The 24,040-nt window shown below is 38.5% G+C and overlaps 2 protein-coding genes across 2 annotated transcripts in view; one reads left to right on the forward strand and one right to left on the reverse strand.

Annotated features, from left to right (window-relative positions):
- neur (E3 ubiquitin-protein ligase neur) overlaps window positions 1–17,651 on the reverse strand; it is a 114,169-nt gene extending 96,518 nt beyond the window's left edge. Inside the window, exon 1 of the mRNA XM_033334928.2 lies at window positions 17,470–17,651. Within this exon, the coding sequence (XP_033190819.1) occupies window positions 17,470–17,503 (34 nt within the window). The 5' untranslated portion in view covers window positions 17,504–17,651. The remainder of the gene's footprint in view (window positions 1–17,469) is intronic.
- An 85-nt stretch (window positions 17,652–17,736) lies between these two features.
- LOC117157146 (uncharacterized) lies at window positions 17,737–23,646 on the forward strand. The gene is made up of 5 exons (XM_033334929.2): window positions 17,737–17,855; window positions 19,223–19,782; window positions 21,122–21,298; window positions 22,075–22,189; window positions 22,977–23,646. Exons 2-5 carry the CDS (start codon window positions 19,722–19,724, stop codon window positions 23,089–23,091), a joined length of 468 nt encoding a protein of 155 aa, XP_033190820.1. The 5' UTR covers window positions 17,737–17,855; window positions 19,223–19,721; the 3' UTR covers window positions 23,092–23,646.
- The last annotated feature ends 394 nt before the right edge of the window (window positions 23,647–24,040 follow it).

Raw genomic sequence — 24,040 nt, forward strand, 5'->3', positions numbered from 1 at the left:
ATTCATTCGGATACCATAGAGGGACTGTGTACTCTAGACAATGAGTCTGGTCAAAGTCTCTAGCCCAGATCGTTCAACCGAGAATTCCTATCATTTCGAGGAGCTAGTAACTGGTCTATCGTTGAATTATGCATCGTTGCGAAGGGACAAGTACATAGAAAGGTACATACAGGAGGAATTGATGTGCCGGTTTTGAAGTATCGATGAGCTTCTTCGAGTCGTGGTTGAAGATTGTAAGTAGGTTTGAGAGAGAGAAAAAGAAAGGGGAAGAAAGAGAGCAGAGAAAGGGAGGGAGGGATTATTGGGGTGGCTTTGGAAATAGGTCAGAATGCTAGTCATTCGGATTGTCGAGTACGAAGTGGGCTGGGTAAGTCATTAAGAGGAAAAGGAAAGTTAAGAGGAAAATTGGAAGAGTATTTATCAGAGTATCTATATTTTATTTATAGATTTACACAAGTTCGTGGTATTGTAAGTAATACTTGTAAACTTGTAAAAAGATTAAACAAATTACTTTTCTATGTATTCTCGATAACTGTTATATTTCAAATATTTGAAACATAGAGTTATAATTATTTTCCAGTGAATAAATATGAAACTCACCGTTACCACGGAACGCGTATAATATTAAATTATCTTGATTTTAATGAGTTTTGTGATTTTTGCTATTAGACGACAATATCTTAGAATTCACGTTCATTCCTACGTTAATACGATATTTCAATTGAAAAATCATCTTGGTATCGCATAATACTATGATCATACATACAATACCACAAAATACTATAACCAAACCTTGTTATCTTCCAATCGCTTCGCACAAATAGCATTCCACCATGCAAACTACCCTTAGCTTTTATCGATCCCAAAATCGCCTCTTGTCGTATATTATCTAAACAAACCAACTTCTCCGAACCTCTCAGTCTCTTCGAGCAAACACGGTCCTCTACTACGTCAAAGCACCAAAGATAAATCGATCCGAAAGCTCCGATAATCCTGTACCCTAACGCGTCGTACATCGTCGAATACAGCGATTCCCTGAAACTGAAACCAGCCGTCTGTAGCATTGGGAAGATGGTTCCCCGCACGAGCGGTTGGCGAAGTAATTTTAATGATTAATAATTACACGCCGCGCGTTGCCTGCGGCCGTTTTACACGGCGGCACGACATATCCTCTTGAAGAGACGTGGTGGGAACGCTGACACGCGCCTGGCCGCGGTATTGTCGCGTGGCTCGTCCGCTTAAAGAGAGTCGCGGCCAGAGGTGGGAACGAGGAGAGAAAACGCGGACAGACCACGGAAAGGACAAGGAACGAGCGAAACGAGCCACGCTCGCAAGCGAGAAGGATGGCTCGAGCAGGAGAGAAGCGGATAAGTCGCCACCTGCCACGAATGGGCAGATGTGCCGGGTCGGACGCGACCGACGTCCTCGAATTGCCTCCTGGTCCCTGACAGGACCCAACGGTGGCCTACACGGAAGAGAAACACCGACGAGCAATTAAATGATAATGCCGCGGAAAGTTACGAGGCGCCGTGCCGCTTCGAAAACACCTATCGACACGTTTCCATGTCGTATCGGCTGCATCTCTGAAGCTTCGTGAAACGTTGAGCGTAGCGGGTGGAGGTTTCAGCTGAAAGTGGAAGTTGTTTGGGTATTCGAGGCGTTGGAATGTTTGGAGAGTTTGGTTTGCAGACACGAGGGTTGGAGTTGAAACGTCTGGGAATTTTGCGAAGTAGGAGAGTCCGATCAACGTGTCGGATATTAATCTGTCAATTTGTCGAGGGTCGGTATTGTGGTGCATATATGTATTAATTTCCAACAATCACCATCAACTCTTCGATAAATGGCAGTCTTCTACGTTTAAATACGCTGCGTTGATATAATTTTTATTTCTCATATATAATTATGGCAGCCGCCTTTCGTCACTTATAGAACTATACTAATAATTTTCAGGCGTTGCTATTTCGCTGCTTCTAGCTTCTTTACGAGCTGAGAACCTTCGTTCCACGAAGGAATATCGAAATTGAACATTGTTGCCGAGTACAGAAATCGATCGGCACCTGCTTCGTTGTAAATATAAGCCCCGTTGGCTTCGAGCTCTTCTCTTTTTCTCTCTCGTTTCTCGTTGCATACCTCGAATGACTCGAGGAGAAACGTTTTTTTCAACCACCTGTTTGTCAAGCTTGTAATAATAAAGTGGCGGCGCGTGGTCTTTCGGTAGACGATGCACTCGCTTATAGCACTCTCCATCTCTGGCGTACTACTGGTTTATTTTGGTAATAACGCAGCACATACGATTGCTGTTTCGTAGTTAATAAATTAGCACAAAGGATGTTTTACGAGCTATTAAGATATTCTGGATGATAGCGGACGCATGAAAAATGACGAGTTCTTTGTTTCTCAGCCCTTCGATAGTCTTACGATCGAAAAGAATCAAACGCGAGTATAAAAATGAAAGCAAAGGATGGCGAAACGAATAATGTCGAACATTCCAACTATGATAGTATCCAATCTGGATATTTCCAATCTTGGCATTTTGATATTTCATGAAAATTCATGGTAAACAATCCTCTTCTATTTACATAACGATCAATTACCAAATATCACCATCGACCAAGAAATGAATTTCTTCGATAAATGACTACTTTCTACGTTCCGAAAAAAGCAAACAAAAAGAACATTAAAATATTATATCTAGAGGAAGCAACGATTGTATACTTTCGAAAATATTCTAGCGCAAATTCTAACTTAGAATGGCAAACTGTCGATGTCTCTCTGCCTCCAAACTGTTCTTGCGAATCGCTCTCTATAAACCGGCTGCCAACGCGAACCCTCGCGCGTTTATTTCCTGAAGAGGGAAAGGAAAACGACGTCGAATCCTTATTATTGCCGAGTGAATATGAAATCCAACGCGATCTGGGCCGATGCACCCTTTCGTAACACAATGCGCGGACGTCCACCGGGCCTTGCACACCCATGAAGTATCCTCCTTCATTCGTTGTTCTTTATTTTCATGACGAACAATGCTAGAAACGATCGAGAACGATTTTGAGAAAGATTTTGCATATGGGTGTATGGCAAGTAGCCGTGTAGATGAAATTTGTCTAAGTCGTCTAAGGAACGAACAATTTCTTTCAAACAACAGCCGATGCTGGATTTGTAAAATTGACAAAATTTAACAAATTATGGGTTTGAATTATTAGCATTCGAAGATTTAGTAAATTATGAATCTGAAACTATATTTATTTATTTTTTATTTTTTATAGAATATCGCTAATTTTTTGATAATAGATACGTATCATATTACAAATTCATCGTCGATTATTATTCTTAAGCAGCGACGACAAATCCTGCGCGAGAAGGATAAAGAAGCATTTGCGATTATATTTCGCTCGTCGAGTGCAAACATCGTGTACGAGGGTGGAAATGGTCGCGACGACAACGATCAAGGGGTTAACTCGAGCCATTAGTACTTGTCCAGAAGGGACAAGTGTTAAATTTCCCACTGTTTGTTCCAACAACTTTGCTGAGTCGATGAGTTATGACATTTCTAATGTGTCTACGTATTCAACCGAGCCACAACCCTTCCCTTAGGGCGATACTTCCGAAAAAAATGTTGCAAAAAATACACAAAAACTACAGAACCCCGAGTATACGGTTGACATCTGGATACATTTCTCAACGAAGATGCCGATCGATAAAAGCAATCGGTAAGTATCAGTAAAATGAGCCCAAAGTAATAGCATACAAAATAAGTAACATATTTAACACACGTACATACTATTGATTCAATCTTCACAGTTCGTTTTTCCTGTCACTTCGATTTTTATGCTCATTACTGGCATCTATACATTCTGTTCTAATCACTGTTTTCAACTTAATTGTTATTGCAGTATCGTATAAATAACACGTCGTTCTATCAAACATATTAGTTTGTATATTATTAATTGTTACTATTACTATCGTTTTGAGTAGGTAGTATAATTCTCGCACCCTATTTTCTTCGTTAGCTTTACATTAAAAAATAAAAAACTTCACATTATTGTCGGTTTAAGATTAAAATATTCCAAAAATAATCAAAATAATTGATTTCCGCGAAACTTGACTGTAAAGGTGAATTATTTCCTACGATACGTGTGTCGTAATTGTCAAATGAAATGAAACTACATATCATCCCTTAACAAGAAAATATTACTACGATTAACGAAAAACTGTATCATCCTTTTTCTTAATACTAATCAATACTAATACACTCATTAGCGCCGATAAAAATTATCAAAGAAAGGAAACATTGTATACTGTCGCACAAACGACGAATAAAATTCACACAACAAAAGGGAGGGAAAGAATCTTCTCTAAAATGAAATGTCGCGCAGAAGATCGAGCGGAACGACAAACTGTAGCCCATCGAGCGAGTTCACGGTTATATCTCGCGATGAATGCGCCTGTGGGGAGGTTCCGCGAGTCCCGTTCAGACGAAACGGTCGCGTTTGAATCCTTTGACAACGGGGTAAGCATAATTCCGCTCCATCCACCGCACGAATTTTCCTCCAAGAGCCGGCAGCTCAAGTTCGTCGAAGGGTGGTTTCTATAATTGCGAGGGTTGCCCATCGTGCTCCCTTAACGAGGGATAAAAGTCTTTCTCGCGGCAGTGTTTCGCCTCTTTTCTCCCCGCGAACGTGCGTAGACCCTGTCTTTCACGCGCCAGTCGAACGCTGGAAACTGACGGCTTAATTGCGCCAAAAGGGTGGACTCGCATAATTAATCGCCAGCAGGAATAAAGGACCGCGCCCCGTTTCGAACTTTCGGGGTGCTTTTCCATCGATTCGTTCGAAAGGAGCTGCTGCAAGCGTTCGTTGGACATTTACATTACGATTTACTCTATCGTTTGTTATATATAAAGTACGATCGTTGGAAGAGTTGCTAAGAGCTTAGGATTGATTAGATCGATTGTCAAAGTAATTAGGCAAAGTTTATTTATGAAGTGATGAATAAAGAGTAAGATGTGAGTAAGTAAATGTTACGTAGAATCTGTGAGGTGTCGCGTGTGAGACCAGAAACCTCTCGAAACTAGAAGGCAGAAGATAATAAACGTGTAATGTTCGACACGTTTTATCGCTTAGTTCAAGTTTCTTTTCAGTTTTCAACAACGAAGCATATGTGGAATATCATAATATATAAATATGGAATACAAGTGTTTCAAGTAATAACTCGAACAATGTAATATAAATATCGTCAAAATATTAATGAAAGTATTGTTAATATATTCTTAATATACATTCTATGTTTTCATATTAATTATGTACTTGGAAATAGTTTGATTCGTGGTATTTTTCACGTAGATTAACGCGGATTATGGTAATACATAGGCTGAGACTAGGTGTTCCAAAGTAGAGTTTCCATCTTTCTTAAGACGCTCTTCTATACTACAATTTTGTTGCATTTCATCTTTCCATCGTATCAAGAAATCACTAAGACGTCCACGGTATACTTTCAAGTATCGCTCGTCCACAGAAGATAAAACAAAGGTACTGTACATATGCAAACAGCTACAATATTCTTCAACCAGTTAACGATTAACAAAGACATTTTCAATGAGAAAAATCTCTTCGTCGCACGAAATCTCACAAAGAAAGATGAAAATTACAGAAACAAGATTACAAACAAAATATATAAATTTCACTTTCTACCTGCAGCTTCCACCACGATTGGATATCACGTTTTTGGTTTTTGTATCGCGTAACGAGCTACACATTTGCGTCTTCGAAACGTTGGAGCGAGAGCGCAGCTCGACCGCCTCTCGAAAAACCAAAAGCGTGCCAAAACGTGTAAACGAATGAATTGATTTATTCGAAAGGAAGAGATATTTTCGACGTTCTTCACGGTAACGATCATCTAAGTAGACTATTCTGTTGTTTGCTACGGTCGAGTGGAAATGGCGCATTCTCGCGACCATCAAAAACGGAAACCGCGAGACAGCGATCCGCGAAACGGCGACACCGACGCGGTTACGGGGAGGGGGAGGTTCCTAAACCGTCGTTCCCCTCTTAAAATTAATCCGCGAGGGTTGCAAATAGCCTCTTTGACGAGCGGCCAATTCTCTCGCGCGAATCGCGTGGATGCCACTCCCTGCGTACTTTCGCCTATTCTAACGAGGAGAAGACGGAGAAGAGGAAACGAGAAGAAAGAAACGCAGACGGACAAGACCAGACCAGTGGTATAGAAACGAATTTTACACGCCCGAACAATCTTTCTCTTCCCTTGAGCAATTTTTTCCCGCATCTATTTTCGTACAGCGAGAGTGCGTCTAGATGTGTTTAGGTGTGTTTGAAACGGCACAGATAACGCTAAACATTTATAGAAAAATGTCAGAAACGTAGTGTAGACAGATTAATCGATTCTACGGTAGATTATTTCAGAGATCTATTTTAGTATGGTAAAGCGTGTAGAAATAACGTTAATCGTTTACGTTTATGGAAAAACCTAACAAACGTAGTGCGATAGATTATTAATTGATCCTTTATGCGCGTCTATCAGCGGAGGAATAAAACGATAGATGTAGACAGGATTATTACTAACCACTTAGGGGATTTCGTAAACAATTATTTGAAACGTTACGTTCCTTGTAAAAAGTTTCAGTGCTGGATATTGTTGCGAGACGTCTTTGTAACAATTGCGTTCCATGCATCGCGTCTGACCCCATTCAAAAAGCATTCGCCTCGATCTTATCCTCTCGTTAACTAGAGTTCGATTCGACCGAGAAAAGTTATGTAACAAAAGCGAATTTAAACAAAGTAAAGGTTAGAACAAGTTGGCCAAAGTTTGATCATCGTAAGAGACTATCAACTTGTAATAAAGATACACGAAATTGTAACGCGTATACTGTAGGAGTAACTACTTTTTAAGGAAGCATCAAATCTTTCGAGTCGTCTCGTGTTATCAGGAATCCATAGAAACCCTATTCGATGTTTCTAAGACAAGTAACAAAAGTATCAAGTTCGTTTTCATTCGTTTCTTCTCATTTCACAAAATCCGCATTCGATATAAGATTTATGAAACGTGGTAGATACCATTTTTCTCCTATCGTAACAAGAAGGAAGCTCGTCAAAATCTACCAAGAAAGCCCACCCTTCCCTCTCGATATTCCTAAAATAAGTAGCAAATAATACATCAAACTCATTTTTGCCGGATTACGAAACAGCAAATTCTTACCTTGCTACGTCTCTCTTCCATAATACAAATCGATATCTGATCGATAAAAATGCTAGTCAACGCGTTATTTAGCCAAAAGTCTCTTCCCACTAAAATGCCGCTAAAAATAAAAAGCGATAATAAAAATAATTATTTTCTTCAGGACGATTTCAGCCCAAAGGAGAAGGAAAATTCATCGACTGCCTGTTTCGGACAAAATCGAGATACAAACGATATGATGAACGAAAACCTGATCCTATACCAGTGTCTGGTGGAGGATAAGACGAGGAAACTGGCTTCGATGCCACGAGAGCGACACCGAACACGGGGCCCCCGATGAGAGTAGCCGCAGTTCGCGCCCCGTGGCACGAGAGGAACCTTTTCCAATTGACGTCATAGACGCACTCTTTTGCCCTTTTTTACCTCCCCCTTTCGTCCTCGCTGGCCCCACCGACGTCGGTGCAACGGGTTAAGAATACAGCGTGGCGGGATTACTTTCGTCCCGTGTGTTGCAACGTTCTGCACTGGGAATAGCCGGTGGCCAGGGCTGAATTAACAGCCCGCTATCGAGACTATATATCCGTGTTTTGTGCTCCTCCTCGAATTCTACGCTCTCAAAATTCCACTGCCTCCCTGGCCAACCCCGGCTTTCCGCGCGCTTTCATCTCTCTTTTGCCATTTTTATTTCAAAACTTTTCGACCGGTTTCCCGTTCGATGCTATTTTTCACTCGACCTGCTCCACGCCGCGAGGATCTACGACCCTTTTTCACGAGGTCTATCGCGTCTTTTTCTCTGCCACATCGTCTAAACTTTTCGTTTATTTCTGTTCCTCGACGAAATTCTTCTGTGTTCCTCTTAATTCGCCATCCTTTTACAGCCGCGTTAATCACTGCAACGCGTTACTGGCGATGATTCGTCGTCAGTCAGATATCACCGATTACGTGTTACAACTTCGTGAGAAACATTGCTTCCTTTCTATTATAAATATCTCGGTAGTTCCACAGTTCTAAATTTCAGTCTTATAAGATATCTTTCGTAGAGCAAGGTTTAATATTAAAGTATAATCTAGCGGCAGAAAATTGTGGCAAAGGTGTATGGGAGAAGGTTAGTCCATGTTAGTTCTCGTGTTTCGCATACCACCTACCGTTCGAATAAAAATTCCCAGTGTTTCACGCAACCGATTAATCGAATTCGTCGCTCATTCGGATTCCCAGTCTCTTGTATATAACAATTTCTTTATTTCTCACTTTTGCGTTGCTTCATTATCGCCTATTTGTATTTGCAAGAATTAAAATTCGCCTATCTAAAATAGGATCGTTTTTAACAATCCTTAACTTCGCAACTGTGCAAATTTCTGATCGAAAGATTATGAATCACCACGGTATATAGCTAATATCGCGATAAAATAACTGTTGAACGCGGTATCGGAGGATGTTAAAACAGTGGCGTGGAGGAAGACACGCAGCAGACGGAAGTGGCAGACGGCTGCGAGGACGATGGCCCATACGAACACGGAAATACGTGGTGATGGCATATGCATAGTTGAAGCACGCGACCAGTACACACGTGTCTCTATGTAAAATACTGGCTCACGTGTGCAGCTATCTCAACACGGTAGATATTTCTGGGTGCGAGATACCACAGTTCCTTATACCGATGTATCCGTCTTTTCACATTATCGTACGCTCTCTGCTCGGGTTCGTGCGTGAACACGCACGAATTAACACGCATAATGAATATATTATATATTAACACGTGGAACATACACCCTTGACATTAAACGGTAGAATATTTAATGAAAGATCTTGGACATTTAGACCTGTTGGACATTTTTTTGCTAACGGTAACAAATTTTGTGATGAAACGATTAAACTTCACAAACACGTGGTACAATATATCGGCTTGTGCGAAACGTTTCTGTCGTTTTATAAGGAAATAATAGACGCACAATATTTCTTGTTTTATATTAGTTTATTGAATTATGCACGAACGTAATAATAGAAATATACGAAATAGATCATACTTGATTCAATAAAATAATATAAAACAGAAATTGTTGTACATCTATTATCACCTTACGAAACAAAAGAAACTTTTCGGACAACCTAATAACGGTACGATACATGTGAGTATAATGTGGATAACTTGTGCGAAACGTTTGGAAAATTGGAATAAAATTTTCTTTTTATATATATAGGTATTATTCTATTCGATTGCATTTTAATCAGATTTTGTTAAACGGCGTTATTTTCTCGGGGAGAAGAAAACCTGTGAAACTTGGTTTCTATCGCAGAGATTTTCGCTTAAAGTTCCTTTGATTTGATATTTCTTGCGAGAGTAATTCTATTCAGGGAGATTTAAGAGGATGTGTTTGACGGTAATTTGACAATTGCAGATGTCGTACACTGATGAGTTAGATTTTGGGATTAGATATGCGTGTGTGAGTCTGGCGTGTCCAATTCTAAGTCTGTTTGATACAATCTGATGTCGATGACCGACGTTTCTGGTAACTGGGTCCTGGTTAAAAATTCAACGTTGATTTCGAACACATACGAAGCTGCGGAGTTTTTCCATACGTTACGGTTTCACGGCAAGTTGCTAGATTTTTGTAGATTACAATTACGTAGTCAATTTAGAAATTTGAAATTGTACGCGTTCTTTGCATGTTCATTTCCTCAAAAACACATGTTCCCTGTCGATTAATAGCGAACTTCCTTTACATGCAATATGTGTTGGAGAAATCATGGCGAGCTTAACGTTGCACGCAGGAAAGTAAAAGCTAACCGACTAGATCAGCACAATTCTTTCGAAATTCAAAGATACATCGATTCTTACGAGTATTTTTCAGACATCGAACTGTAACAATCGCAGACTTAATAAGCGCGATTTAAACAAATTTTTTCGCAGCCATGAAAATGTCCACGAAATTTCTCACTCGTTTGCCAAGACAACAGCCAGAAAGTGATTCGATATCTGGTAACACGAAACTAATCAGTGACCCGCGAATTACGCCAACACTTGATGGTTTCGATGTTCTGTCCAGTAGCCGGAAGTGGCGCTAAATTAATCCGGTGCCAGTAAATAAATAAGACTAGCAGCGGCTCGTGAATGGTTCAAGTCGAACCCGCAATCGTACAGCCTGGAACCGTTTTATTTCTGGTTACTCGCGTGTGTGTAGATTCGTCTGTATCGTTTCTCGTTCAGTCGAAGTGACGCTCGATCGGAATCATCCGTCAATAAACTACATCCGTGCTCGTGCCATCGCGAAATACAGCTCGTTTCGACTGTCTGTTCGAGAAAAAGGTCACGCTTCTCGACTGTGTAGGGCGTGGAATATATGATCGTTCGTTTTACGAGCAGAACGTCTCGTTTATCGCGGTTTATCCATACGAATTTGGTTGTTGTCGCAGGTTTATATCATTCGGTTGGCATCCACACCTGCTTGTATTTCTACGTTTTTTTCTTCCATGACTGTCGATAAAAATAAATTTAACGGCGAAACGCGTGGTTATCGTGGCTGTTGTATCGTAGCGTAGAAATTAAGGTTCTTTAAGCATCACGATGATGGAAAAATTTGCTTAATTCTTGCTCTTTTACTTTCCTTTTGGAAAAATCGTGGTTATTTTCGAAACATAGTCTTTTCTTACGATTAACAAGGTTCTGTATGCTCGCGATCGAATCTAATCTGTAAATCGTCATATAGTTTCAATTTCGAGAAGCGAACAATGCGTGTGCATCGATTCAACGCGATAATTCATTGCTTAACGCGATGCAATTTTGCAAACGATTAATTGCCATCCTTCGAAATTACACAGAATCTAAATCCCCCGAAAATATTTCAGCTAATTTGTTCGCGTGTTTTCCATGACTCGGTTAAAGAGTCTCCAGATTTCTATCGATTCCACGCATTACTGAATTCCTATTTGCGTTACACGTGAAATAAAACAAATTTCACGATTTCCAAGTACGTAAATTGATCGACCGTCTTCTGAAACCTTAAATTTCTCAGGCATCTCACCCAACAAATCGCACGTGTTTTCTGCGATCCACCGACAGTTTCCAAATTTCCATCGATTTTACAAAGTGCCACGAACCTCTACCTGACAATGTCTCTCGAGTCACAAAACGGCTGACAAAGGTCGTCGCTCAAGCGACTCTTGCGCAACGAAATCTGTTTCTCTATTTTTTCCCTGGCAACCTGGCTTTAAACCGCGCACAACTGTTTCGCAGATTTTCTTTTTCCCCGGTTGCACAGAAGGACGGTAAATAGACGAGCTTTAAAGGCGATTCATTGTGCGACGCTTCGGCCTGAGATCAGCTGGGCCAAGACGCGTGGGAGGATCCCTCTCGCAGCTTAGATTTATAGATCGTCTTTCTCTACCCAAGAGATGTTGGCGAAACGAAAACATCGCCGTGGATCTGGGAAACTCGATGATCGAGCGGGACAACGCTCGAGATTGTGCAAGCCACGCGAATCTCGTAACGAAAACGTCATCGGCCACCAGACGATTCCGATTAGCCGGAAACGACGAGCTCTTCGAGACGCTTCATGGCGTTGATACGGTTGATGGAGTTTTCACGAAATTGAAGGAGCACGGATTTTTATGTGTTTTTATACCTTTACGAACATTACTAATTAACGAATGGGATTCAGGTAGAAATTTGTTTCATCTGTTCATGTGTGTTGTAATAAATATTTTGGATATTTTAGGTATTATGTGGATTTATAATGTGAAACATTTAAAAATCCGCGGTCTAGAAAACAGAATTTTATTGACGTTTGATTGATGATGAACAGAGGTCTGAAGAAATTGTATTCGAAAGGATGCGTAGGCCGAGAATTGTTATGCATTTATGGAAAATTTGCAGAATTTACAAAATTTCTCAGAATGCTTAAAATACGATCCAAAGCATGATGATTTTTGCTTCTATATAGTCTTGATAGGTAAACCAATTTTTTATTCGTTGTATATCGAAAATAAGAAACGAAAGCTATGAAATACGAACGAGTCTACTCATAACTGGACTGCAGGATTTGTTATATTTATGGAAAATTTTAAGGTACAAAAATACACACAGTGAACGTAATATGTACATAGGAATTAGATTAGTCATTATAATATTCAGCGCGTAAAACAATTTCGTTTCTTCACTCGTATGTATTTAAAAAAATAAAAAGTTGCATAAATATCCGCGGTATTATTTAAGATAAAATATGGAGATCGCAGAAAGAACACGACGAGTCTATTTGCATTGATTTTCTAACTTGAACGCTACTTGTTGGTTGGACGACAGTATATGCATAATTTAATTTTCTAAATGGATAAACTAAGTTACCTCTGACACGAAAACGTATGCAGTTCTCATCGATCACGAATCTCGAACGAACTTCTTACTTTGTTTCCTCGACTTTACGGTCCACCCAGTAACGGTAAAACTTCTTTTCGTAGTTAATAACCAAGTTTTCTGAAACTCCTGTGTGCATTTAATTTCCCTCGCCAAGTTTTCGAACTCTTGCGTAACTGCGCGCTCCAAGAAATATGAAAAATTTGCTATTACGTGATTCCTTCGTTAACGATTGCATAAATAACAAAAAGAAAGTTTGCACATTTGCATGAAATCTGACGAACCTCGGACGATCGACATATTCTAAATGCAATTCAAAACACTATACCGTAAGAATGGAAAACATAAAATTACGCGATTAACATTCCCTTCTAAAAGAAACATAGTAAGCACGTAATTTAGCCAGTGAAATTTCTATTCATCTTTCTCGAACGTATTTCTAGCAACAAGTTACGTGCGATATTAAAAACTCTACAAAAACTGAAAACCAAGTTCTAATTCAAATTGACCAGACGTCTATCCATTTACGTGTTTCCATTAATTAATCTCCAACATAAAATATCCAACACGTTGTTTCTATTACATAATTGTCTTACCGCTATGATACGATAGGAAAATGGTTTATTATAGAAACACGAGTGCGATGAAATGAAAATAACGAGCTTGACAAAACTCTTCAAAATTCTCGGAAACGGTAATGTCAACCGAATCCGGCAATGTTGCAATTTAAAATTCTCATCCGACGTCGAGGTTTTCCTAAAAATAGGAAATGTCCTAGAAGCCAAGACATCTGAACGAGAAGTGTATTACCGCGGAAGGTTAAAAAGAGTCTTCCATTACTTGTTGCTTATCTATAAATAATCCAGTGGCGGCAAAATTACTCGGTGCGCAACACATTCGCCCCGCCGTCGGTTTTCCCGCACAAGTCGGAATTAAATTTCCAGATTCATTAGCCCCTGTGGCGTGTCTCGTGACGCACGAGACGGTTCTCTTTTCTCCCTGTCTTTCCTCGGCTCGCCCCGTTGCTCCCTTTCTCTCCTCTTGCCACTTCAAAATGGCCACACGCAACCGGCATAGCGTCTTCTGGTATAAATACATATGAGAACTGGGTCGCTGCCCTGAACCCCAGTCGCTGCATCGTCTACGAGTTTTCCTCCGTCGTTCCCCGGAAGTTTTACCTTTGACCTCGTACACGTCGCTACGTTTCCGCTCGTAATTAATCAATCGCCATTCGCGAACGTAATATCGATTACGTTAACGAGACGACTGACACTCTTTTCAAATTGCTGCCAATTTCCTCATTTCCTTCATTCGTCCATTTTCCTGCTTTCGTTCTGAAACTTTCGAATTAGTTAAAAGTTTTTAAACGATACACGAGTTCGCTATGATACTCGGATTTTCATATCTCGATCTCGTTTTGATTTTAGAAAAAGGAAGAGAATTTCCGATGCTTCCAGAGGATGTTTATTTAGCGTAAAATCGAAACCAGCCATCGCGTAGATACCATCGATAACAATTTTCCTATATTTTAATCCGAACTGAGGATATCCTTTAACGTTGCAACGATACAATTGCAAATCGAAAATGACGATAAGAACGCGACAGGGTTAAGAAGTATTAGAGGATTAAGAAATTTGAATCGCCTGTTTTTTTTTTTTTCGAAAAATTCGCGCACAGCTTGAGAACTGCTTCTGCGTTCCCAGAAACTTCTAACGAAACTTCGAACAAGTTGAGACTGAGCAAGAGGAGAATGGGCACTTGTATTTTCTTTAAAACAGATACAAGAATCTCGTAGAAAAGTTTCGGTTTTCTCGGGAAGCTACACGCGTACAGATGCAAAAAGTGGATTTTATCGTTCGGTGCTTTTTTTTTATTTATTTATTTACATTTTACAATTTGTCCAGTAGGACAAAAAGTGGATGATGCGAGGAAAGAGAAACGTCACTCGTATCTTTTCGAAAAATCGCTAGATTTTCCTGCGGATCCACTGTGCTTCGAAAGATGCAACGAGAAAGAACGATCACTCGTGCCGAAAACTAAACGAAACTAAAAAGTGGAAACTACGATCGCCCGTACCTTGCGCAAAAATGTTCTCGGAGATTCAGAAAACCAATTCTGAGAGTTTAAAGTTTCTGAGAATAAATCCACCAAGAAGAAACCCACGAAGCCACGAACAAAGAATCGTACGGAATAGACAAACTTTTCTCAGAAATTCATCCTATCCAATTGCATAAAAACTGCAAAGAATCCAGAAAAGATTGAAAAGCCATCGTTTGGGCTATTCCGATAGTTAAATCGACCGGTTCTATCAGTTTTGGTCGCGTGACGTCTATTAGATTAATATAACAGCGGCGCGTTGGCTACCACAGAAGGATTTCTTGGACCTGGAGAGTCGCGGTTTTACGGCTCCGAATCCCGAGAGCCGTGTGTCTGCCATATGACAATAACATCTGTGGCCCACGCCAAGCTATACCTTGGGGTACCTGTGTTTCAAGCCACTACCTCGCATAGCATCTTGCAAGCCAGAACCATCGTACGAAATGAAATCGAAAGGTGTTGCCGGTTTGCTGGTACCGATGGACGCGCGGCAAGAAACGCAGCTGGCAAAATATTTGTACGGAAGGGAAACGTCTCGTCCGCCGATCCTCGATTAATTAACAGAGCCGGTGATCTGTTTGTACGGATGATTCGCGTGAAAACAGGGAATTTTGTGCGGTGTTGGACGAAATTGCCAACTTCTTTAGAGAGGCGATACTATTTTAATAAATTGTCAGAGTGTTAATTAAGTATATAATACAGTTGCAGTACTCTTTCTCTGTAAAAGTATTTATACGGGATATTTTTAGGCTAAGTGCAAAATATTGTACAAAAATTGAGAGACATAAAGAATGAGAAATTTCTTAAATAAATCAACGATCATGACTAGTAATCATCTATACGTACACCTGCGTTCTACATAAACGATATACAATTTAATGATATGTGATTATTTAATTGCGGCTATTTATGCAATTTTATCGTAGGTAGAGGTTCGTTTCAGCTGCTGGATATTTTAAAGAGACATTGCCATTCTTTGGATATTTTATATTGTGTAATGGAACATCGAATTTCTCACGAATGCGTAAATATCCGTAGACTATATAGGGTGTGCATCTAATTGTTCATTTTATATGTAGAGTATGGGTAGATATATTGTTGTGTATATGTTCGTACTTCATATTTTACTTTTAAATATGAGATATTATTTGGTTAATGAATTCGCCGATTCCCATATGCTGTTATTTGTAATATGTCCAGCTGCTGTGTGCATTATAGCAAGAAAAAGTTTTTTATTTGATCGTAACGTGTTCTCGTTGTTTTCCTATTTCATTATTAAGATAATTGGACAACGATACGATGCTTTGTTGATTTTTCAACGCATACTACTTCACCGAATGCGATGAAAATATCTGGATAACTCATTTTCCACGAATACTCGTCACAAATAATGAAAGCTTAATCGTTTAGTTATCAAATTAAAGAAAACACAACTAAGAATTACATTAGTCGCAACTTAAAGAATTTAATTAAAAAGTTATGACAAATGTAATTAATATACTAAAACAGATTATATATCAGTAACATATTAATAAAGAATTAATTCAAAGTACATATAAGAAGACTAAATGAAAGAATTAAAATTAATTGCTTTATCTTTTTTATTAATTTAATTAAATAATTCTTTCCGAAACCAATTACTATACTCTTCGTATTACTCATACCGTTGTTAATATTTTTAAATAAAGAATTTAAATTTTCCAATAGTACAAAATAATATACTTTCATCATTACCGACGAGGTAAATTGCGAATGTACATACTTCGAAGCAGATGTCGCCTACCTACAGCCTATTCGGATGATCGGTCGATAAAAAAGGAAAATATATTAGCTAATCTGGTATTTAAGAATTAATTGTGTATTTTGTTAAATTATCAAAGGATCTGATCAATTATAATAATATCTAAACTATCTATTTTCTTCCACATATTTCTTCTCGTATATCACTTCGGCTATTAAACTATGCCAATAGTAATTAAACACTCAATCAAGTATTTACATATATTTATATTATTACGCAACTGAGCTTCTACACTGAGCTGATATAATTACCACTATGTATAGTAACATCTCATTAAAAAAGTACGACACCTAAAAACTACAAAAGTCATTCATGTTCTACGGTTATAAACAAACTCTGTTGGCTGTTGGTGTTGGTCTTCAAACGACTCCATATCTATGGAAAATTACATAAAGAATTCCGATAATTCATCGGCAATTCGACCGATTTTAACAATGGAAAAAAACAAATGCATTGTTGATATCCTGAATGTACGTGCAGTCATAAAATTCATAAACCGATATGATTGGCGAGAAAGTATCGAACTGGCCGATCAGCTGAATTTAAAAAAGAACGCTATGGCGATAACGATCGTTTTGCGCACATTCAACCACTGCGGCAGTTAAATCGACAATCGATGACGAGCAAACGGTATCATCGAAACGAGGAAAAGAAATATCGGAAAATGAAAGCATGACGATGGAAAACATCGAGATGTCACGTAACGCGGTGTCACGATAAAGCCGAGAGACGATTCCGCGATCACCGTTACATCGATGTGACCATTGACATAACCTCAAACGCCAGCGTGTGATCGTCGGAATTAATCGAGAAAAAGCTGGCGTTGTCTCGGCGAGAACTCGACCTGGTCGAGAAGGTTCTCGCTGCAAACGACGCAATGCCACGGAAAAAGTCAACGAAACTTGCGCAGGAGCTGGCAGCAAAGTCAAGAGCCCTCGCAGTTGACACATGTCAAGCGTTCAGTGCGATTCGAAAAAACGTCGGGAGGGCCGACAACACACGATTACAAACACGGATGTGAAATCGAGGGACTCACCGCTGTGCCCGGTGTTGCTCGACGACTGGCCCATTATTCTCACGCCGACGGTGATGCCAAGCACGAGACAAAGCACTCGGTGATCGCGGCGGGCTCACGTGAAAAACCGGATGCATGAGTGCGCGAAAGACCGACACATTTTTCGAAAAATACTATCACATCGTGTACCCGCAGTGTCGCTACGACAGAGACGGACGGCCGCTTCGGAGCAACGAGGTGATTGGCCCGCGATCATCTGCGCATGCGCGACCCGCGCTATTTTGAATCCATCCCCTGTTATCTCGCCGCGTTCTTCCGTGCACGGCCTCTCTCACCGAGTATTTCCCAACGAGACCGTCTGCCGAATAACACTCCTACTAACCAGCACGCCGTATTTAATTAATAAGGTAATACGAAGAATGTTATTAATGTCGAATAATCGTGTAGCCTTTGTAAATTTCTAAGTTATTGATCATAGACACGAAGACCATATTTTTGTTGACTTTTTAGCTACGAAGAAATATTTTAACGTGACACGACATTTAAAGATAAGTGATAAAACCACAGTGTTTTACAAGAATGGATTATCGTTTTATTCAACAACTATTTGACTTAATTGGTATTAGACTGTGTATATATATATATAAATCGTGTCATTAATATCTTTTAAAAATCCAATAGCATCTAAAAGCATGTATCTCGTTCGAAAATCAAATCAAAAGATGTTTCAATATGAAATTTATCGATAGCAAATTGAATTTCAAAATTGTTCATAGAAAATGTGATTTATCATGATTTTCACTTGTGGTCTTCGTATCTCTCTTTAGAAACCTCTGTATTTATATAGTATGTATCAGGGGAAATACCACTGTGCTTTAGAGAATACTATAAATATATGTGGATGACAAATTGTATACTAAATACTATTCGTATAATTTGTAGTTGATAACGAAATATATATATGTTTAAAGTTGCGTTAAAACAACGTGGGGAACTTTTTTTACCATAGATATAATATATCTAATTAGTAATTGTTGCATTTAAGATGACTTGGAAAGTGTATTAGAATAATAAAATTTCCCCTGAGACACCTTGTTATATAGTCACCTAACATCAGTGTGCATGAATTAGTGAATAGTCCAGCGATACTACGAACAAGATACCCTTTTCTATTATTTACATATTACACCTTTACGAAATGAACTATATTTTCTCTTCATACACCATTATTATAATTTCGCAGAATAAATAAACCTTGATCTCAAAATGGAATTTCTTTCTTGATTAAACATATATATTTATTATATAGTCTACGTTTATTATAATTATTCTATTATCCAGTGTACTATCTCTTACTTTCATTGATACACATTTCGATGCTATTCAATTCTGATTCAATTCTAAAATTCAAAATCCATTCTATATCATAATCCTCTAATTAATATAATTTCCCACGCTACATATTACGCGTAAGTATACATTTCCGATTACTATTTGCACACCTGAACGAACCAGTAATCATCCCCATACCGTATGATCACCAACAGCAACACCCATCACCCATCACCCAGTACCCACTGCTAAACGCCAAAATCCCACAACGACTCACTTTCCACCACACTGCACGTGTGAACCAATACAGGACCAGTAAACGAAACATCCGCGCGACTGTGCGCACCTGTAAGTCGCAACTGCGCCCACAATTCGCGTGCGGCAATCTCCCGTTTCGTCGTTTAGTCGGAAAACAGTATCACGCAATTACAAACTGTTCCAGCCTATGAAGTTCCCTACTGCGTACCAGCTAGGTCAGTTCAATCGCCAAAGCGACTCGACGAAAGAAGAACGAACGCTTTAAAACTGGTGTTTGCGACGTTTTCTTTTTTTTCTTTTTTTTACGAGCGTTACAACGAGGAAAGTCATCACGAGAGATCATCGATCGGGATACGAATCCCTACGAGAAAGGTTGGAAATCGACGGCGAGGAAATCATCACCTTGGTAACCAACGGCAAAACATAAGTGCGGGTCGTTGGAAACGTGATACGTGGATTCGAGGAACGTAGCAAGGCGAATATCTCTTCTCTATATGGATTTTTCGGTCCGATTCGATTCACGTCTAGGAAGACGTTGATCTCTCGTAGTCGACATCGGTTTTTTTTCTTCTGTCTGACATGACAGTTCTGGAGGAACTCGACTCGTGGCCTCGGGCATTCAGCAGCTGACGGCAACCAGGCGATCGTACATCCGGGGAGAAGCGTTCAACGCTTGGACAAAGATGGATACTGGCCTCTCCTGGATCCTCGCTTTTGCCTTGATCGCGCTCCTCGTATCGGAAGGTCAGTCCTTTTTATCAACAGAGTAGAATAATCTTTAGATGTCTCAAATAACATTAGCGCGATATTTGTAGATATCTAGGTAGCATTGGTACACTCCTTGACTTACGTATCTTACAGCTTTTGACATTAGAAGTAGCAAATCCTTTACGATAACAGGTTTTAGATATCTCAGAGAATATTAAAGTGGCGTTCATAGATAGTTAAGTAGCATCGGTAGATTCCTTGGTTTTGTCGCTTTTAACACTAGAAATATCAAGAATAGCAAGTTTTACAGTTCTTGTTTTTGCAATTCTTAAAACCACACTGATACTCTTGGTAACATTTATCTGGTATTCGTTACAGGCGTTGATTAACAATTGTAGTGCTAACTTCTTGTCTTGTAACATCGAGTCACATCGAGTGACAAGGATTACCAGGCTGATTCAATAAAGACATGTTGTACCCATCGTGTATTGAATGAAAATTTTAGCTTCAATTCCTCAGTAACGATTAATAGCTAGTAAAATTATATATGTAATGTTCCGCATTCTAATTATATGTGTAATTTTGCGCATTGTTTAGCGCGTTGTTATAGCAGTGAATACACGTAAGACACTTAATTAGTTTCTAAACAAATTGTAAGTATAGAATTAGAAATTTATTTGTTGGAAAGGAACGAACTGTTTTATATTAATTTATGTAGAGTTGTGTATTAGGTTTAGGATAATAGAGTGATAAGAAACTAAAAGGTTGGATGAAAAAATGGGCGAGATAAAGTTGGTGTTCTTCGTTATATCTCAAGATGAATAATCAAGGTGCAAAAATCAATGGAATAGGTCGTGAATGTGAATAATTTTCACGTTATTACGGTTCTCCTACTTTTAAAATATGTATGAGAAATTAAAAGAGACGAAGGTTAAAGGTAGAAGACCAATGCGCCTGGATGTAAAGTGAAATAACCAAAATCTCAAAACATGGGAGTTCCTGAAGAAGGGAAACCCAACAAACGCTTCATGATTTTTCAGAAATTCTAAAATGACGATTAATGACGAAATAAAATTATTATATAAGACTCTTACAAGTCCGTCGTTTGTAAATTTCTCAATTTCATTATGCAGATAATTACATGATTACCGTTTTACTTCTCAATGAACAAATGACTTGCGTCTATAATTTGATTCATCGCAAACAAATGATATAAATAATTCCAAGATAAATTTTAATAACCAATTGTGAAATTTGAAAATAAATTGCCCAATTGAACAGCTCAACTACTAGATATATGTATACTTCAGCGAATCATCTAATATTTTTAGAATTAATAATAATTTTCTATTTTATTTCGACTTTGACGCATTAGGCTGGGCCATCGATTGTTTCAAGTGCGTGTCGATCGACGGCGACAACAAGCCCTGTGACGATCCGTTTCACAACAACGGGAGTCTGGCCTTCCTGGAGTCGCCATGCTTAGGAGGTCGCAAAGGGCGCGATGGTCTTTTCCCCGCGACTGCGTGCATCAAAATAGCGGGAATATATGGTAAAACTTTCCTCTTTTTGTAATCACGAGTGGCCCTTAACCCCTTTCAGCGCTGTCTGTTCAACGAATACACTGTGCCTGCGGGTACAGTACTGTCTGTTCACGGAGGTTTCACCAGCGGAAAAGTTAATATATCGCTCGAAACAATCACCAAATTTATTCTGAATAATCTCGTGAAATTTCCCTATGTATGTTTCCAGATTAAAACGTTTGAAAAATGTTAAAGAAGAACCGTACCTCGCTGGAGATAATTGTAAAAAATATATCGTTAAAGAAAATTAGTAGATTTATTTTAAATAATTGCAGAAAAATAATACAGATTATGTTTGTAGATTGCGGCCTTTCGAAAATAATAGAAAACAATTAGCTTCGTGTAGGTAATCTTTAAATCTTGATTCGAATAGAAATTAAATTTACGTTAGAGTAATTTTGAAATAATTAAAAATTATAATTTTGGTGGTTGTGTCACCACCGTTATAATTATTTGCTGGCTTCGTTGGAAACTACTGTAATGTTACATTGAAACACAGACATCGATATTTTTTCGCATTTCATACAAATAATTTTCATTAAAAACACGAGGTGAAAATAATTCGTATCTAAAATTGTGTCTGCATAAAGTTCCAAATTTTCTCCAACATCGAAGCGAGAAAACATACCACGCGAACCGCAACTGCGACAAAACTTTCAACTTTTATATTTCCTCGAGTTTACGGCGGGGCAACAGCAGGGGAACAGATGAAAACTATGTTTGTAATTAACGTGTGATCAATTAGACGAATCCGGGGTCTCTTTGACGGTGAGAAGCTGCGCGCTGGACAGCGGAACTCTGACGACCGACTCCGAAATCATAAGAATGTCACATTGCGGAGGGTTCTATTTCGACGACAAGTAAGTGAGATCGTGGAGAAACATAATTTGACTTCGTTTTTTTTTTCACTCCGCGCTAATTGCAAGAGTTACCATGTCTGAAATTGACCCCTATTATAATTGCTACGACCTCTGACACGATTGCGGATGAGAAAAAAAAAAAATAAAAACTAGGTGATTACGACTGTATACGTTAATTTTAATCAATACGTACTTTGCTTCACGGAACGCGTTCGATAAAACAAATTGCATTTATACGTTGCAATTATTTATACTGACATAGTTTTTTCTCGATATTCCAAAGAAATTCCAATCAAATTTTTCTTTTTAACGTTGCCATGGTAACTCTCGATATTTCTTCTTCTTTCTCTGGCAGTGAATTTTAGTCGCTTCTAAATCAGTTTGCCAAAATGCACGAAAATAAAAACATTTGCATCAGCAATGTTACTTAGATGATTAATACGACACGTGTTGATCGATAGCAATTAAAATATTAGGATGTTTAAGACAAGTTTATTTAAGTTGACTATAGTTGTTTAATTATATCTGCAGCAATAAGGAGACAGCTCTAATATTTGAATTATATTTGAATATTGAATTATATTATTATTCTATATTAGTAGAATATTAAAAAGTGATTCGATTTTGGATTGGCTCCTGTCGATTTATTTAAATTACCAGGAAGTAGAGCTGTCTCCTTTAATTGCTATAATACATAAACTATATATTATTGGTGGAAGTCGATAATAAAACCATACATGTGATAAAATAATATGCAAAATACTAATCGTAGATTATAATTTCCTAGATACGTTCGTGGATGCGTGCAGTCTTGCAACGATGCGGATGCCTGCAATGGATCCACACGGCGAGCAGTTGCGCTCGTGCTTTTAACTTTATCGATTTTCCTTGGACTAATTTGACGAGGATGGTCAGCGTAAAATTCGCGTTAATTAAAATATAGATAATTATTGTATATATCAAACGAAAAACGATCACCTCTATATATAACGGACCAGTTCGAATGTAAATCAGTAACCTGACCAATTTAGCTGTGGACCAAAGACGTAAGAAAACGAAAATGATAACTCGTAAATGATACAACGAAAGCTTTTTGGCTATCGTTCGTAAATTATTGCATTTATCCAATATATCAAACGAAAGTTATTATAATCAAAAAAAAAAAAAAATTAAAGGTCCAAACAAATACATATGTATGCGTTTCTTATGACGCTATAATTACGAAGGAAAAGTATACAGAATCACTATTTGATACTATTTGATAGTCTGCAGAATAAAAATAGCAACAACTGCCATTTTACGTAAACGTAACCGTTATTGTTTTATTAATATTCATGCGTAGAATATGTAATTTATGATCTAGCGATTGCTTGGAATTATAGTCGAACGTATATTCGTGAGATTATCGTTATTGCAGACTGTGTAGAAACACAATAAAACAGATTTTTAGTTATAAATCTGCGTATGATTTCTAATGTATCAAATCCCGAATTCGCTCGTAGCTAGCTCTAAGTAAATGTAATTGCAAACATCACAAATGCTAATGTCACAGCTATAAGCTCGTGGTAAGAATGATTACATTTCTTTCTCCTTTTATGGCCACGAAAAAAAAAACAAATTACTCACTATTTTCGTGTCAGAGATACTTCATGAAACTCGCAAAAACTTTCAAGAGAGACGTTATAGTATATAAATCAAAGATTAAATGGTTAAATCACAACTATAATGTAAATACGCTATTCAAACCCTAAACGTAAATGTATCTTATGAAACGAAAAATACAAGACGACAGCCAAGATGTTCAAAAAAGATGATCATCTTTTTCGCTCCGTACTTCACATTTTCTCTTCG

Source organism: Bombus vancouverensis, chromosome 15 (assembly GCF_051014615.1).
Source record: "Bombus vancouverensis nearcticus chromosome 15, iyBomVanc1_principal, whole genome shotgun sequence".
Lineage (NCBI taxonomy): Eukaryota > Metazoa > Arthropoda > Insecta > Hymenoptera > Apidae > Bombus > Bombus vancouverensis.

Coding starts and splice junctions, on each gene's coding strand:
- LOC117157146 (XM_033334929.2), top strand. CDS start 19,722: ATGGATACTGGCCTCTCCTGGATCCTCGCTTTTGCCTTGATCGCGCTC. Junction 21,299..22,074: donor CAAAATAGCGGGAATATATG/GTAAAACTTTCC, acceptor GTGATCAATTAG/ACGAATCCGGGGTCTCTTTG. Junction 22,190..22,976: donor GGGTTCTATTTCGACGACAA/GTAAGTGAGATC, acceptor ATAATTTCCTAG/ATACGTTCGTGGATGCGTGC.